This window comes from Rosa rugosa, chromosome 6, assembly GCF_958449725.1.
Source record: "Rosa rugosa chromosome 6, drRosRugo1.1, whole genome shotgun sequence".
In the NCBI taxonomy this organism is placed as follows: domain Eukaryota; kingdom Viridiplantae; phylum Streptophyta; class Magnoliopsida; order Rosales; family Rosaceae; genus Rosa; species Rosa rugosa.
In genome coordinates this window covers 999416-1017020 of record NC_084825.1, presented here as the reverse complement: position 1 = coordinate 1017020, position 17605 = coordinate 999416, and the positions used below count along the sequence as shown (strand labels likewise).

Below are 17605 nucleotides of genomic sequence, written 5' to 3'. Positions count from 1 at the left end.
CTGAACTTTAGGTAGATGTATTTAGCTATAGTGGTTATATTATTATTTATTATTATTATTATTATTATTATTATTATTATTATTATTATTTTTTTTTTTTAACATGAGAGTGGTTGCATTAAGGGAAGTGCAATCCATCATTGGTAGATCGCACCATTGCATGATCTTGCATATATCAATATCATGTGGCACTTTGGGTGGAGTGATTCAGTAGTCTTCAATAGGATTCATAAGGACTAGGCTAAATCAAAAGAATGGTAGGGGCCGACAGTTATCACATGGAAAGCGCATGTTTACTAATTTAGTTAAGTAGTGTTTGATTGGTTCCCAAACGGAAGAAAAAAAAAACAAAAAAACTAGAAATTAGATCGGAGACCAAAAGATATGTGGATGGATCTCCATATCAATTTCAGCAATCCAGACATTTGTTGCAGTGCTATGTCCAGAGTCCAGACATTTGTGCATTATAATCGATCAACTTGTTCTCAACTTCTCCAGATCATAAATAAATGAACAATTCTTATGTTCATCAATTTGGGTGAATGAGCATATTCACCATCTCTTGCGATTAACGCATAATAACTCTATAATTTTCTAATTCAACCATTCATATTGTATAGCGTAATATAAATATTAACTCTATAAAAAATCAATTAAATTGAAGACAGTTTATTTATTTATTATTATTATTTTTTTGAATCAAAGAGAAATTTCATTGAAGCACCTCAATTGTGGTATTTACAATCAGTATTTATGACATCAATGATGCAGCTAGGAACATAGTCAAGCCACACTGTGCTATGTTAAGCTTCAAAACCTATGCCTGCAAGTCTGTGTGCAACCACGTTGCATGAACGAGGTGCAAAGGCAATTTGCATAGAGGGTATCCTTTGTGCAGCAGCCTTAATGTCATCAATGAGACCACTATTAGCCAGCAAAGAATGGTCCAGACATGTAGCTTCACAGATAGCTTCAGTACAATCACTTTCGACTACTACATTTTGTATTCGAAGGGTATTTAAGAGATCTAACCCGGCTCGGATAGCATGGAATTCACATTATTTAGGAGATGCAATATGAGCAATCGATGACAGTTTAGTTATTCATTTGTATGAAATTTATGGACGGTTCATTATAGTAGTAATAAGTATTGTTAGAACCATCCATTTGTTTGATTTAGTTAGATAATTAAACGATTTCCTATTCGATTGATTTCTTACAGAAATAATATTTAAATGTCAAATATTTAAGATTTGAACCGTTGAATTATAAATTTATTAAGTAAAAGTATGTTAATCGACAATGGGTGAATATGATCGTTTACCCTAAGGGTGAACTTAAGAATTGTTTATAATAAATACTACTTCCGCGTGTATCATATCATTAAGTTAATAGTATTTATTTAATAAATGGTATCATATTCACCCTCCGTACGTACAATAGCAAAATTCAATTATAATATGAAATAGAACATCAACATGGTTTTTCTCTCTTTGTTTTTTGCCTTATCTTTCAATGAATGAATATCGGTTTTTATCTTTGGTTTCGTATCTTCAACGAATTCATGACTATCGTTTTTATCTTTGGTGACTTGTGATTTGAATGATTCATGAATAATTGCTAGTCAGTTGTCACAGAACAGAAGTTTTTTGAATAATTAAAGCTATGGCGTTATTTATTTCTACATCACCACACATGCATGCTCAGTTGTTCATCATGTGTAAAACATGAAAAAGAAAAAACAAAACATGAGTAATTCCATCTATATGCATGTACTCAGTTCAGACCAAAAAAAAAATATAATAATAATAATCTATATGTACTTGGTTATTACACCTGTGTGAATATAAATGAATGAACCCATCAAAGAGTTGGAGCAACCAAACTAAACAAAGCTAGCTAGCCTGTAGCTGCTAAAGCAATCATGATGATGATGAAGCCTCAGCTGCAAAAACCACTCTCCTCCTCTGCTAGATCTAGTCCTCTCTTACCACCAAAACCCGGCAGCTCCGCCATTCTGAGCAGCCCTTTCTTCCTCAACATCCTTCCTGCACGCGGCCACACAAAGCACTACTTGAGCAAAAAATATAATCGCATCCGTGCCTCCAGTGAAGTAAAGGCAGCGACGGCAACCAACACAGGGGTGGATAAAACAGATACTGCAGTTACAGTAAAGGCAGTGGTTACGGTGCAAGAAACAGCGGCAAACATCCTCTCCACCCTTAGCTTGACTGCACCGCTCGACACCCTCACCGATTTCGCCGGCAAAACCTTTCTTCTCGAGCTCGTCAGCGCTCAACTTGACCCCAGTAAGCTAACTACCGAAGAAATTAATTTAGTTAATTATTCATAACTAGTACGTTCTAACTTCTAACTCATCCGATCTGACTCTCTACATATATAACTTGATTCCAACCAGTTTGAGTTTTAACTTTCAGAATCCTTTCCTCTCAATTGCTTCTGGGTATGAACTTTTAGAGTCTTAAAAGTTAAAACTATGAACTTTAATTCTTTTTTGGTTGGCTCAGAAAATATATGTATATCCCCGGGAAATAAAAAACGGTCCTTGAAAGTCCTTGTCCTTCAAATTTAATTCACCACTTGAGGTGTTTGGCTCGGGCCTTTAATATTAATGAGCTTAATTAATGAATAAGGCGTGAGCCAAAACAAGGGTTCAAAGTCTCTAGTGCATATTTAAACTTATTTTAGGTCAAAAATATTATTTTAGAGCTTTAACTACAATTATATATGTTGAGATTAACCAAGCACCACATCAGAATAGAAGCATGACTGATTAACTACAGATTCTTGACCAAAAAAAATATTAACTGCAGATTTGGTTTATTTTGATTCCCACATCGATCACCATTGGATTTTTCATATTTTTCAATATGCACAACTTTTTAGCGTGTTGATCGAGATGTACTATTCATTTATTTGACCTTTTATTTTATTTTATTTTAAAGAAGTTATTAATTGGAAAAAAAAAAAAAAGACAAGTCATTAATTACATCGTCAATGAACTAACGAATTGACAATCAATCATTAAGTATAGATATAAAATTAATTGAAAGGACCATAGAGAGGTTAAGTACTATATAATTCTACTCATTTGCTTTGCTTAGTGGGTCCTCCGGCTAGTAGTACAATCATGTATCACATCTTATTCTTAAGCATTTTCAAATTACATAAATGATATAAGTCTCGAATATTCGGAAAATGCTATGAGGTATTCAAAAATGGTTGCCATGCGCTGATATCGTATATGGTAGATTATTTTGAGATCAAATCAAGTTAGTCTACTTATGTATAAAATCAGTTTACCTCTATATCAAATATAATCTACTTGATGTATTGAAACATTAATGTAACTTAAAATTTTTGGCATGAAAAATACTAAAATTAGGTGATCAAGACTTTCGTACTACGTACTAAGCTTATAGTCTCATGGTTATAATTTCTTGTAATATAGAAGAAATTATATATATTTTATATGTATAATGTACATATGTACTATATATCAATAGTAATTTTCCAAGGGCCTATTCAACTGCTCTCTTGAGTGGTCCCCTAAAAGCAAGCCATGTTACTCTTTTACTATACATGGGAACGGGCCAAGCCTAGTCACAAAAGAAAAATTAGTCATATTATCTGAAGAAAAAGATGATAGGCGTCAATATCAATGATGAGTCAGTCTGTGGTCGTACGAGGTCTGCGACCAATAAAGATTTTGACATTTTCTTTAAGAAGACCTGAAAGCGATATACCCCATAGTCCCGTCATCATGCACTGCCAAACCGGATCCTAATTGGCCCAAACTACCCGTCCGTGACCATGCCCTTTTTTTTTTTTTTTTTTGTTTGAAACATTCAAGAATTACATTCAAAAAAAGTATTCTGCACTTCCTTACTTGTGTAGGAATTTTACACTGTTAGGTTTTAGATCTTCTCAAGCTTATAACTTGATAATCATATCTACTTGAGGGAATGTACGTTGGCAAAATAAGTTATACTCATTAGTATCTATGTGATTCGTTTTTACAACAGAGACTGAGTTAGAGAAGGAAACAATAAAGGGATATGCACACAAAGTGAACCAAAAAGAGACAATCGTTACGTACGAGAGTGTGCTGACGATCCCAGCAGGTTTCGGGGATATCGGAGCGGTTCAGGTTGAGAATGAGCACCACAAGGAGGCTTACATCAAGAGTATCGAGATCACCGGCTTCCCAAATGGCACCTCTGTTAGTGTTCCATGTAATTCATGGACTCATTCCAAGTATGACAATAAGCAGAAGAGAATCTTTTTCACTAACAAGGTATGTATGACTAGTTTCGCTTACACCAATCATTCTAACGATGATGTGCTAATGTCGTCGACAATGAAACAGTCTTACTTACCATTAGAGACACCAAGTGGGATCAAGAGGCTAAGAGAAGAGGAGCTACAACTTCTGCGAGGAAATGGCGAGGGTGAAAGGAAAGCATCTGAAAGGATTTACGATTATGATACATACAATGATCTTGGAGACCCGGATAGCAAAGACGAGTTGGCTAGGCCTGTCCTTGGTGGCAAAGACCACCCGTACCCTAGGCGCTGCAGAACTGGACGACCACGCACTAAAAAGGGTAACCACCACTAACTAATAGCAACACTATATAAGAGCTATATATGTGATTATTCTTGTCATATTATTGTGTTAATGCAGATCCATTATCGGAGGAAAGAAGCAGCAGCGTGTATGTGCCAAGAGATGAAGCGTTTGCAGAGTTGAAACAGCTCACATTCTCTGCAAAGACCCTGAAATCTGTGCTGCACGCATTGCTTCCTCAGCTTGAGATAACACTTGTTGATCCAGAGCTAGGATTTCCCTACTTCACAGCCATAGATTCATTGTTCAATGAAGGAGTCACATTGCCTAAGCCTACAGCTAGTGGCTTTTTTCAGTCAATCATCCCAAGGCTAGTCAAGGCAATTAGCGATGGACAAGATGATCTCTTGCTCTTTGAGACCCCTGAAATACTTGATCGTACACCTCTAGCTACCTCTTTATATATCTATGCAAAACTAATAAACAAGAATTAATTCTCTTCAGAAAACCTCATTGTTGGCCTCATGTCCCATTTGTATGCTGCCTTGATATTCATAGCTCTTAAATTATGCAGGTGATAAATTTTCTTGGTTCAGAGATGAAGAATTTTCTCGGCAAACTCTAGCTGGTCTTAATCCATATAGCATAGAGCTAGTTACGGTATGCTTTCTTCGTGAATTTCCGTTACCAAAAGAACTCTTTCACTTCAATTATAAAACTAAACATGTGTGTTCTACTTTTTCCTCTATCTATTAGAAAACCAAGGAAACCAGACTATTTGTGGTTTGGTTGATCAACTTTCGTTTTTTTGCTTTAATGGCACTAAATTTGTAATGACGTATCAGGAATGGCCATTGAAAAGTAAACTTGACCCCGAGATTTATGGCCCAGCTGAATCATTGATCACCACAGAACTAGTGGAGAAGGAGATCAGAGGCTTTATGACTGTCAATGAGGTAACATATATATAAATTCCATTCTCATTATCACAGTTTGTCGTTTGTTTTGTCACTTTTGTGTGAAAGGGAACAATTGGTTTAAATTGAAATGCAGGCCTTAAAAAGAAAGAAGCTCTTTATTTTGGATTATCATGATCTCCTCATGCCTTATGTGAACAAAGTGAGAGAGGTTGAAGGAACCACACTGTATGGTTCTCGGACACTTTTCTTCCTCACTGAGAATGGCACACTGAGGCCTGTTGCCATTGAACTCACTCGGCCACCCATTGGTGACAAGCCCCAATGGAAGGAAGTGTTTACCCCAACATGGGATGCCACTGGTTGCTGGCTTTGGAGGCTTGCGAAAGCCCATGTTTGTGCCCATGATGCGGGCTATCATCAGCTTGTCATCCACTGGTAAGTATTTGGTACCCCAAAAATTGCTCAAAACCTTTTTCATAGTGCCAGTTAGTTACCAAATTGGTCCTTTATATTTGATTCTAAAACCGTGATAAAAATATTAAATGGCTAATCCTCAAGCCTCCATCTCAAGCATGGATATGGGGAAATTAGCAAATGCGCGTCTTTCATGGTTGTAACTACTTTTTACTGTTATATATTCACAGGCTGAGGACTCATTGTTGTACAGAACCATACATAATTGCAGCTAATCGACAATTAAGTGCAATGCATCCCATCTATAGGCTTCTACATCCTCATTTCCGTTATACAATGGAAATCAATGCTCTGGCTCGAGAAAGCCTCATTAATGCAGGTGGAATCATTGAGGCATGCTTCTCACCAGCAAAGTACTCGATTGAGCTCAGTTCTGCCGCTTATGACCAGCTTTGGCGCTTTGACATGGAAGCTTTGCCTACAGATCTAATCAGAAGGTCTTTTATATGATGAAACTACTATAAGATTTATTCACATTGTGTGATGCAGGAACTTGATTGAAAGTTTCGAAAAAGAACAACAAATTTAATTAAGACTCCATGGAATTTGAGCTACTAATTAACTTGTTTGCATTACTTTCAGGGGAATGGCAGTTGAGGATCCTACAGCTGAGCATGGTGTGAAGCTAACAATTGAAGACTACCCATTTGCAAATGATGGTCTCATTCTGTGGGATGCCATTAAAGAGTGGGTGGGTGACTATGTGAACCACTATTATCCAGACCCAACTCTTGTTGAATCAGATAATGAGCTTCAAGCTTGGTGGACGGAAGTTAGAACCAAAGGCCATGCAGACAAAAAAGATGAACCATGGTGGCCAGTTTTGAAAACCCCAGAAGATCTCATTCATACCTTGACAACTATAATTTGGGTTACAGCTGGACATCATGCTGCAGTGAACTTTGGTCAGTACATGTATGCCGGATACTTCCCGAACCGGCCTACAATAGCTCGAAGCAACATGCCAACTGAAGATCCAAATGACGATCTTTTCAAGATATTTTTGAAGAAACCAGAAGCTGCATTGTTGAGGTGCTTCCCCTCACAGATTCAAGCAACAAAAGTGATGGCTGTCTTAGATGTATTATCGAACCATTCACCCGATGAGGAGTACATTGGTGGGAATATGGAGTCATCTTGGGCTGAAAACCCGGTGATAAAGGCAGCTTTCGAGCGGTTCAATGGCAATTTGAAGAAGCTAGAAGGAATTATTGATGAGAAGAACACCAATATGAAGCTGAAAAACAGAGTCGGAGCAGGGGTTGTTCCATATGAGCTTTTGAAGCCATTCTCAGAATCAGGGGTCACAGGAAAGGGAGTTCCCAACAGCATCTCCATCTAAATGAGTTGATGCGCGCTTTATTAATTGTATAATTAGTAATTAACGCCTAATTAATCTGCATCCGTCAGTGATAACTGATAATGTGAAGCCTAAATATTTCCATGAAAAATGGTTTCTTTTCACTCTCATTATTTCTTTGAGCTAAAGATTGTAGCTTCACTTAATTATTGTCTATGAACTTAATTATTGTTGTTTGAACCCAAAATTAGTTTGGGCAATATTTAGCATAGCAGGCCGATACCTGCGACTAGAATTAAAACCTACTTGCAGACCAAGTGGTCTAGAGGCAAATCTCGGTATTATCGGATTATCATTAATAATCAAGATATTTGATAATTAATGGTGGTTTACTTGGCTACCAAGACGAAGCATATATGAGAATATCTTTGCATCAAAGATGGACTCAAGGTTGTATTTGACTAGGATTCTAACACATGTATTTGGCAAAAGATCTTGCATTAAGATTGGAGTCATGGTTACGTGTATGCTTTGGGTTAGGGTTCTCATCATCTCATGCCTTTAATCAATTAAGGAAGGTGAATCATCCCTTGATTCTCCTTAGTTGCATGAAAGATGCCAATACGTGGCTACCATACTCACATATAAGACCAATAACTGTGGTCTAAAATATAGTATTGCACTCCTATTAAGAAGGTGAATCCGCATATTGAAGTAGCCTATATATTGAGGCTAAAATGAAACAATAAAACACAACCTCTCTTCAACTAATCTCTCAGATTACCCAAAGTCTTTCCGGAACAACCTATCTTCAATCCAGTTGAAACCAGTAAAGCCAGGGTAATGCCCTCGCAACCTAGTGAAGCTAAAGTCACGCTTTAGCAACCTTGTGCTTTCTCCTACTTCCCGGTGATTGCTCTGCTTAGTCTACAAAATTAAGTATTGACTCGGTGACGCAAGAGATCACACGAAAAGTCCTTATCTGTAAGGCATAGAAAAGAACCCTATGACACGGTTGGTGCTCTCCTCGTCCATAGCGTTTGTGAAGAAGTCAGGTCAAGAGACGCCCGACGACTATACCCCACGGTGTTGGCACGCTTGCGCATCAAAAGAGACAGTTTGCTAGCCCAAACTAGGACGCAACCAAACAATTGTCTATGAAACAATCTAGGAAATATAATGCCTTTGGCATTATCAGACCTGCTGAAGTCAGTTGGGCAACAAATCTGAGATAAATCCATTCCAAGTTGCCTGCCTCATGTGTTACAAGCACTCGCATACAAAGTTTGTTCACAAAATATATATTAAAAAGAAAAGAGAAAAATATGAAAGATTTGATGTTACATCTATAATTAAATTAAGTGTGAGATAATTCCATGCTCAACCAGCTAGTTGATGTATTTTTCCATGGTGGCTGAATCTGAATCTTAGAAAAGCATTTTGAGAGCAACCAGCTAGTCGCTTTGGTAAAACCGCAGACACAAATTGTATATTTTAGCTCCCACATGATCAATAAATTTTCTTTCACGACTGTATGTTATAGAACATAGTAGAGAGTATTATGAACAATTTGAATTGATTTGACTTTCACACTGTTTGAACCCAAAAATAATTTTGGCAATATCCTTAAGAGAATTGAGCATGGCGGGCCGATACCTGCAGCCTAAAAATAAAACAGCTTTGGGTTTGGGTTACAGCTTCGCCCATTTCGGAATTCGCAAGGAAGACTAGCCCTTGTTGGATTCGCATAGCATAAACTAATTAGGAATCTTCATTCAATAATCCTTCTATGGCAAGGAACTACCGAAACCCTATGAATATATATCAAGTTTCAAGGGAAAACACACATAACGTCTCAATCAACTAATCTCTCAGATTATCCAAAGTCTCTTCGGAGCAACCTATCTTTAACCTAGTTGAAACCAGCGAAGCCAGGATAACACCCCAGCAACCAACAAAGCTAAAGTCACGGTTTAGAAAACTCATGCTTTCTCCTACTTCCCGGTGATTGCTCTGCTTAGTCTACAAAACTAAGTATCGACTCGGTGACGCAAGAAGATCACAACAAAAGTCCTTATCTGTAAGGCATAGAAAAAATCCTAGTGACGAGGTTGATGCTCTCCTCGTCCACAACTTTTGAGAAGAAGTCGACTACACCCTCGGTGTTGGCACACTCACGCATCAGAAAAGAAAATGTTTGCTAGCCAAACTAGGTCGTAGCCAAACATTTTGACACACTCAATAGGACTTGCTTTAGAGTTTTTTGTGTTTGCCACCATTGGGAAGTCAGGGAGTAATCTTTACCGAAAGCTTTATGTGAACTGCCTAAAGCACAAGACCTCCAGTTACAGGCCGCACCTTCGTGTTGACTGTCGTGGTCTTTAGGAAGAAGAAGTTTTGGAAAAGTTTTCTCTTAACCCGCCATCGTCCATGATGTCGAGTTATAAAAAAGGAGGAAACCATTCCAATGACCTCGTTACTCGGGGCAAAGATACTGCGATCGAGCCTACATAGGCTGTTGACGTTTTCGCTTCCACTAATGAGGCCATCGCCGACAATCCTAATATTTCTGACTGGTTAGCCCCTATCCCTATACCATAGGGCGAACTTGGAGGAGACACTGGCTATCTTGAAAACCAATAATGATAGGCAGTGGGAGGCATTGAAGAGATCATTCGCGCTCACAAATGAGCGAATGGACCAGAACCCTCGAGAAGCTAGAGAGCAATTTCAGCAGATCCAAGGCTTCTTCGCGAATCAACGCAAAGAGACTGCGGTGGAGTTCGCGACCATGCGCAAGGATAGGGATAGCTTGGCTACTCAGGTGAGCTCACAGAAAGGGGAACTTGATCATATCAGAGATTTACTCAAGAAGGCACCTATCGAGCCCATTGAGCCCACCAGCGTAGGAAAGTACGTGCCCCCATATGCGAGGGATAAGGCTAGTAGTAGCAATGTTGCAACACCTCTTGTGCAACCTACTCCTACTTCCTCCAAGAGTAAGGACAAATCCCAGATTGTCACTAGAGCTCAGGCAACCAACAAGGCGAAACCTTTGCCTTCATGCGGGAAAAAGGACAAAGTCCTAAAGATTGGTGAAGGCACTTCCGTTGATCTGGTTGAGTTTTGCCAGTACGACAGCAACGGGGTGGAGAACTTTTACCAGGAACTCTCTGATGGATACTATGGACTTGACTAGGCAGGTAACCCGGTCAAAATCATTGCCTTGGTGAAAGACCAATTTATTTCAACTCCTATCCTGCAGCCTTCGTCTGGACCCCATGTCATTCGAATAGGAGGGACACCAGTCACTACTCAGTGCCTCTTGCCCTACAGTTGGTTCAGCAGGCTACAGTGGCAGCTCCTTCCCCTCTTGGTCTAGGTTATATAAGAAGAGAAGAAGTGGAGGAGATGATCACGGTTGTTACTCAGAGGCCCCTCAGGGACCCTTCCCCGCACACATCATGCTGGCACCCTATCCTAAGGGGTATAAGAATATCATATTCTCGACTTTCTCGGGGGAAGACGCTAAAAGTGCTGCAACTTACTTGGCCAGGTTTAGGGTTATTGCGGCCAGTACCAGAATGATCGACGACAGCTTGAAGTGCAAAATCTTTGCCACTTCCTTGTCTGTGGCTGCGTTTACTTGGTTCTCCAAGTTGAAACCAGGATCAGTGCCTGACTGGCTCGCAATGGAGAAGCTCTTCAGGGAAACCTTTGGAGCTATAGAGCCCGAGGTTGATCTGGCCTCTCTCACTCAGATGGCCTAATAGCCAACTGAATATGCTGTGGCTTACCTCCAGCGTTTCCAGATTCAGAAGGCGGAGCTGAATTTTGTGTTGCCTGAAAAGGAATTAGTTAAGCTGGCAATCAAAGGTTTGGACCCACGCCAACGTAAGAAGTAGCATGGAAACCTGTTCAATTCCATAGGAAAGTTGATCACAGAAGTAGGTAGCTAGCTTTGAACACCTCCTCAAAGAGATAGATGCAAGGAAGAATGCCTCTAAGGGGACATACGTTCCAAGGAAGCACAGGACAGTGGCTTCCATGAGCTATCAGCCAGCCATCTTTGATCCCTATTATTAGAGCGAGGAGGCAAATCTTGAGGAGGAAGAAGCTGAAGAAGGTGATGTTTCTGCATTCCAGCTGACAGGGAAAAAGGGCTCTGCGCTTAAACAGCTTAAACTTAGTAAGGAACCAGTCAAGCTCAAGTCGGTGGCTTTCACCAAACCTAAATTCGCGACCTATGCATATGATGCAAATAAAGCGCATGAGATCCTAGGTGAGATGATAGCCGCAAAGATGGTTAAGACCAATTTTGGTCCCTTCCCCAGAGCAGATCAATTGAAACGAAAGAAATACTGCAAGTTCCACATTTGTGGAACCATAATACGGCTGAATGCGTCAAGCTGAAGGACCAAATTAAGGGTTGGTTGAACAATGGAAGCCTCCAGGTGGAATTGCTAACGACTTCAGCGGCTTTGGTTAATTTAAACCTCTTCCCAGATACTGGGGTTAACATGGTGGATGTGGCCTGGAACAAGAAGGGTCAGCGAAAGCTGACTCTTGACCTTACAACTAAAGGTTAGGTAGAGGAAGAGGACAAGGGGGAGCCGGCAAAGAAGAAGTCCAAGCCTGTGGAGAAGGCTTTGCCTGTCGTGTTATGTTCGCGGTGCAAAGAAGAGTGTGGCATTAAAGTGTCACATGAAGAAGTTAAATAGACTCTTCGCTTTGGCCTGTTCTCACCAGTCAAGATTGGTTCACATTCTAGAAACTTCCAGCCTTTTAGCCCTAAAGGGAAAAGTGGAACAGGGGAGGCTAGCTCTCCTAAGGATTCAAACTTGTTCAAGAAGTTAAGGGTCGCAGAAGATGAGAAGAAGAAGGAACCTCAAGGCGAGCGCGGGCAAAGGGATGTCCTCACCAAGCCTTATATTCCACCAGCCTCCACCTCCATCATCAAATAGGGGCAATGGTATATAAGGGAAAAGGGCAAGGCTATAGAGATCAGCCTCTCACGGGAAAGAAATCTCCAGCGCTGATTTGGGGAGGCAAAGCGAACCTTGGAAGCTTTGGACTAAGGCTTGATCAAACCATCTTAGTTAACCAAATCTCCAGTGCAATATTGAAGACAAATGGAGGCCTCAGTGGCTGTTCATACCTACACTAGCAAGCTAGTTCTCTCCATCACCAAGCATAAGTAACACCCTCTTTGGGACACCCACAAGCCATGGTGAGGCCCAACCGAGACTTGCATCTTGTAGCCCTATGTTCAAGCTACGCCACGGTATCCGGAAGAGGCAAATCCGACGCCGGGAAGCCACCTTTCCGCCCTTGTCAACATGCCCTCACAAATAGGCTTTCTAGACTAGAATTGTGTGGTTGCTTGTCCCACATCGAAGAACAAGTAGAGGAGATGGCTTCCTTGACTTATAAAAGGAACTCTCCTCCCACTTAAACACCATTCACTCCATTACAACACACTTTGTAATCATGTTAGGCCGCAAGGCTCGACACACACTAGTATAAGCTTTCAAGTGGACGTAGTCTCCCGCTCATGCGGAGGCGAACCACTATACATCTCGTGTCAACTCTCTCTCTCTCTCTCTTTACTTAGTTAACTAGAGTCCCCCTGGATTCTAACATTAACATTTGGCGCCGTCTGTGGGAAGCCGACACACAAAGGCTTCGTCACCTACCACGAACTTTGACCCGAAAGTGTCGAGTCAACGCTCATTCAACATCAAATTGGGGCCGGTCAATGCTCGGTCAACGCCCGGCGGAGTCGGTCAACGCCCGGCGGGGTCGGTCAACGCCCATCAAGGCTTGATCAACTTTTGGTCAACGCCCAACTCAAAAAAGGTCAACGCTAAACTATTCACTAGGTCAACGCCAACTACAAAAAAAAAAAAAAAAAAATTTCTTGGGCGGCTATTTACTCTGGACACCCAGAGATCTGTTCTTCACACCCACGACCACGATCTACAGCGCTTCTTCTCCGCTCAGCTCTCCCTCTCCGCTCCGCCAGCTCCAAACAGCAAGGCCACCCCCGCCCAACTCCTCCGCTCACTGCAGCTCCGGAGCTCCCCCGCCAATCTCCATTCTTCCGCCCATATCCATCAGCGGTGCATCCCTCCGCCCAGTGCTCTGGACTCAACGCCTCCGCTGCAATTTGCTGCACCGCTGCAGCTTTCAACCAGCTCGCTGCCATCCACGCAGACTCCCAGCACCGCTCCGCTAGCTAGCTCCGCCCCGCTGAGCTTGGAGCTCCGCTCCGCCGAGATCGCCAGAACGCTCAGCTGCGCTCGAGGTACCGCTTCGCTGCACGCTCCGCCGGACCACAGCAAGCGACTCTCCCCCCGCCGGCCACATCCCCTGCTGGCACCATCTCTGACCCAGCGACCCAAGCTGCAGCTCTCCTGCATTCAGCAGCTCCGACCCGGCGGAGGATCGATCCGCCACACCTGCAGCCTCCGCTGGCTTCCTCCGCTCACTGTAGCGGCCCTACCTCTGCTGAGCTCGGTGATCTCCGCCAAGCTCCAGGTGAACGCCGAGGCCACTGCCTGCACAACCCAGCGGCAGTCCACCGCCCATCAGCGCCGCGCTCCGCCCCGCTGAACAAAAGGTTCCGCTGACCAGCACGCTTCCGCTGAGCTCGGGGCTCCGCTAAACTCCTATTCCGTCGACAGCAGCGTTCATCACTGAGCTTTCAGGCCACCGCCATACCCTTACTGCTCATCCCCGTGTTCTTCTCTTGTTCTCCTCTTCGATTCGAACATTTGGTCCCTGCACTGCATATTCACTTGCACTTTTGCAGCAAAGCCAAGATAAGCTCTCTGTCTCTCTTTATTTGGGTACACACGTGCCTCATACTTGCACATATGGGTGTCATGTATATCCTTGTCTGCCATGCACACATACAACACAAGTATGGTTATTCACTACACTACAACAGGCTCTTTCTATATATATTGATATGATGGGCCAGTGAGTTTACCGTGATGCATGGTATATTGATATTCATGGTAATAGTATATGCTGCTTTATTGAACCATGAGGTTATATTATATTCTTGGTCCATCTAATTGAATGTCGGCAACTACTTGGTCCATGATGTAATTGACTCATTCACACGCAAGTTATATAGCTGTCCATGATACATATATGAGCTCCCACTGCCCAGGTGTACATGCATGTCCTCAACTACTATATCACTTACATACTTTGCTTCCAAAATCTCATCAAGGTACATATAAAGGCTATTAGTGTTGATTTTACATACCCGTGTACTAATCACCTATTTCTTATTTTTCGAGGAGACAAAATCATCATTTTTCGAGCGTCATGCTTGGACAACTCCAACTTCAACTCGCTCCAAATCGGCACAAGATAAGTCACACCATCTTATCTTTACGCTCTTGCAAATTTGAGCTACCGCCAATACCATGACTATACATGTCTCTATAACCCTTAAGCATGCCTACAACATGTTATTAGCAACTTTCCTACAAGTACATGCTACACACATACATGCTTAAATTCACTTTCATGTGACATTCATCTAGAACCTTGTGACACTTATAGCTCAATTAAACATGCTTGGATAAACGCTTGCGAAACGGTTACGACTCGTTTAGGTATCAAAGCATGGCCGCGACTCGCTTGGGCTACGCCCCGCACGCTCATATAACGCCTACACCTAACTTGCTCGAACACCTAACTCACTACACTTATCCAACATGCTTTAATTACGCTCTTGGTTCACAATGCTTCTTACATGTGGTCTAGCCTCCGGGCACTACACTTTTTCACGTGTTCTTACATATGGTCTAGCCTCCGGGCTCCACGAGTCTATGGTCTACGACCTACCGCCATGCGGCAGGGCGACGCCCCATTTTGTCTTTTGTGATACAGGATAGCGAGTCCCTTCTTGCTTGCGGAGCTCGGGGACTTGTAGGGGCTGTGCGCCTCTCGGATGTTACTTATGCTTGATGACTTCATGATTTGAACTCCCCAACCAAGAAGCTACTCTTACTCGGGGACTTCGGGGACTTGTTCATACCTACACTAGCAAGCTAGTTCTCTCCATCACCAAGCATAAGTAACACCCTCTTTGGGACACCCACAAGCCATGGTGAGGCCCAACCGAGACTTGCATCTTGTAGCCCTATGTTCAAGCTACGCCACGGTATCCGGAAGAGGCAAATCCGACGCCGGGAAGCCACCTTTCCGCCCTTGTCAACATGCCCTCACAAATAGGCTTTCTAGACTAGAATTGTGTGGTTGCTTGTCCCACATCGAAGAACAAGTAGAGGAGATGGCTTCCTTGACTTATAAAAGGAACTCTCCTCCCACTTAAACACCATTCACTCCATTACAACACACTTTGTAATCATGTTAGGCCGCAAGGCTCGACACACACTAGTATAAGCTTTCAAGTGGACGTAGTCTCCCGCTCATGCGGAGGCGAACCACTATACATCTCGTGTCAACTCTCTCTCTCTCTCTCTCTTTACTTAGTTAACTAGAGTCCCCCCGGATTCTAACATTAACAGTGGCCAAACCGCTCATCGCAACCAAAGCCTATGAGCAGCGTCCTAGGTGTAATAACCCGAAAATTAGTGTCAACTATAGAGTACTATATTATTAGTTATATTCGAAATGTCTTACTTTGTTATTAAGCTCAAGACTCTCATCCATATTATTTTTATGATGCATGTCATTTTGATACTAATTATTGATATTTTCTTTTTACCTTAAGAAAGCACTAAAGTTCTTTACTTATCAATTAGGTAAATGTGTATCTATATGTTTATGGATGTGTGTGTGTACATGCATGCATGCATACATATATATATATAATGCCATATATATATATATATATAATTGGCAAAGCTGATTTATGCTTTCTTTCTTTTACTACTCTTTTAATTTTGCTCTTCCTTTTAATCATTTCACCTAACTAGTGGATTAGCCACTTGCATTACAATATTAGTCACTCACTTATCTTAGTGCTTAATTCTAGCCTATATAAGCATATGATCTGATCATACTTCCTACAAGCTTGAAGATCAAATGAAAAATTTGATCAAAAACTCCCTTAGTTGAAGAGAAAACCCAACTAAAAGTTCCTCACACAAATCCTTCATCCTATTTCCCTTAAGAAGTTTCCTTTTGTGAAAGAAGTCCAAAGTTTGATCACAAGACCTTCTGAGTTCCTTAAGTAAGTACATGAATACATTTCTATATTCTTTTGTCTTTAAGATTTATCAAATTGCATAATCAATGATAAAATGGAAAAGAATCTGCTTTGCTGCAAACCTGTATTTTCGTATATAACAAAGTCTGTTTTGTCAAAACTATTTACAGTATTAAATCCCTCATCAAAATTTCTTCAGTTTAGGCTTTTGAATCACAAAAAAAGGTTAAGAAATGAAGAAGTTATGGCTAATCAAAGTTTTCAACTTTTAAACTCGCTGGAAATCTCATACAGCCATCACAACTTCAAAAATTCATATCTCCCTCAGTTCTTAACCATTTTCAACAAACTTTATATCAATTTGAAGCTTAGGACCTCTACTTGTGATCTGGAGAGTTTGAGAATTAATGGTAAAATACACAGAACGTAAAGACTTAAACACCAAAGGTCAGTATCAAAAATATCGGTTTCTGCATTGTTATGGTTCTTCACCATTTCTGGACTATATCCCTCTGATCTGGACTACATGACTTATTCCATTGAATTCCTTGTGAAAAACCCTTTGACATGGTGTACTCATTTGACTAATTCGGACTTGTGATGGACATCATAACACATTTTGAAGTTTGATGAACTTCAATGGATTTGGACATAAGAACTGAAATACTAACTATAATATAATTTTGTTAAATTCTGTATATTTACTTATTCAATGCTTGTACTTTATTATTTTACTTTATTTCAGTTATTTACAATCTTATTAATTGTGTATATTTACTCATTTAATGCTTGTGCTTTAATATTTTACTTGATTTCAATTATGTATAAGCTTATTTATTTTATTATGTTGTTTGCTAGTGAATTTACTTATTTGTGTTATACAATTATGTTACATACGTTTTCATATGAAATTATTCCTAAGTATATGTCTCTATATATATGTGTGTGTACATATACATATATATTACGATCTATAATTCATAAAGATTGTATTTTGTGGATTTGATTATGTTTGAAAAGTACAATTGTGAAGCCGGGTGATTAGTATTACCCCGTGCTTAAGTGAATTACTGGTAAATGTGTTTTGGTGTTATGAGGAGTTAGCCTGGGCCCTAGTCCCTACA

At 40.8% G+C, this 17605-nt stretch overlaps 1 protein-coding gene across 2 annotated transcripts in view; it reads left to right on the top strand.

Moving 5' to 3' along the window:
* Positions 1 to 1865: 1865 nt before the first annotated feature.
* The window catches only part of LOC133715732 (linoleate 13S-lipoxygenase 2-1, chloroplastic-like), an 84547-nt gene continuing 68807 nt past the window's right edge, over positions 1866 to 17605 (top strand). Inside the window, exons 1-9 of one of the 2 annotated variants that reach the window (XM_062142358.1) lie at positions 1866 to 2309; positions 4047 to 4318; positions 4391 to 4628; positions 4709 to 5029; positions 5166 to 5251; positions 5437 to 5547; positions 5645 to 5946; positions 6156 to 6422; positions 6568 to 7455. In XM_062142358.1, the coding sequence (XP_061998342.1) occupies positions 1925 to 2309; positions 4047 to 4318; positions 4391 to 4628; positions 4709 to 5029; positions 5166 to 5251; positions 5437 to 5547; positions 5645 to 5946; positions 6156 to 6422; positions 6568 to 7327 (2742 nt within the window). In that variant the 5' untranslated portion in view covers positions 1866 to 1924 and the 3' untranslated portion in view covers positions 7328 to 7455. Of the gene's footprint in view, positions 2310 to 4046; positions 4319 to 4390; positions 4629 to 4708; positions 5030 to 5165; positions 5252 to 5436; positions 5548 to 5644; positions 5947 to 6155; positions 6423 to 6567; positions 7456 to 17605 lie in introns of those variants that run through there. The other variant, XM_062142357.1, reaches the window with a different exon arrangement.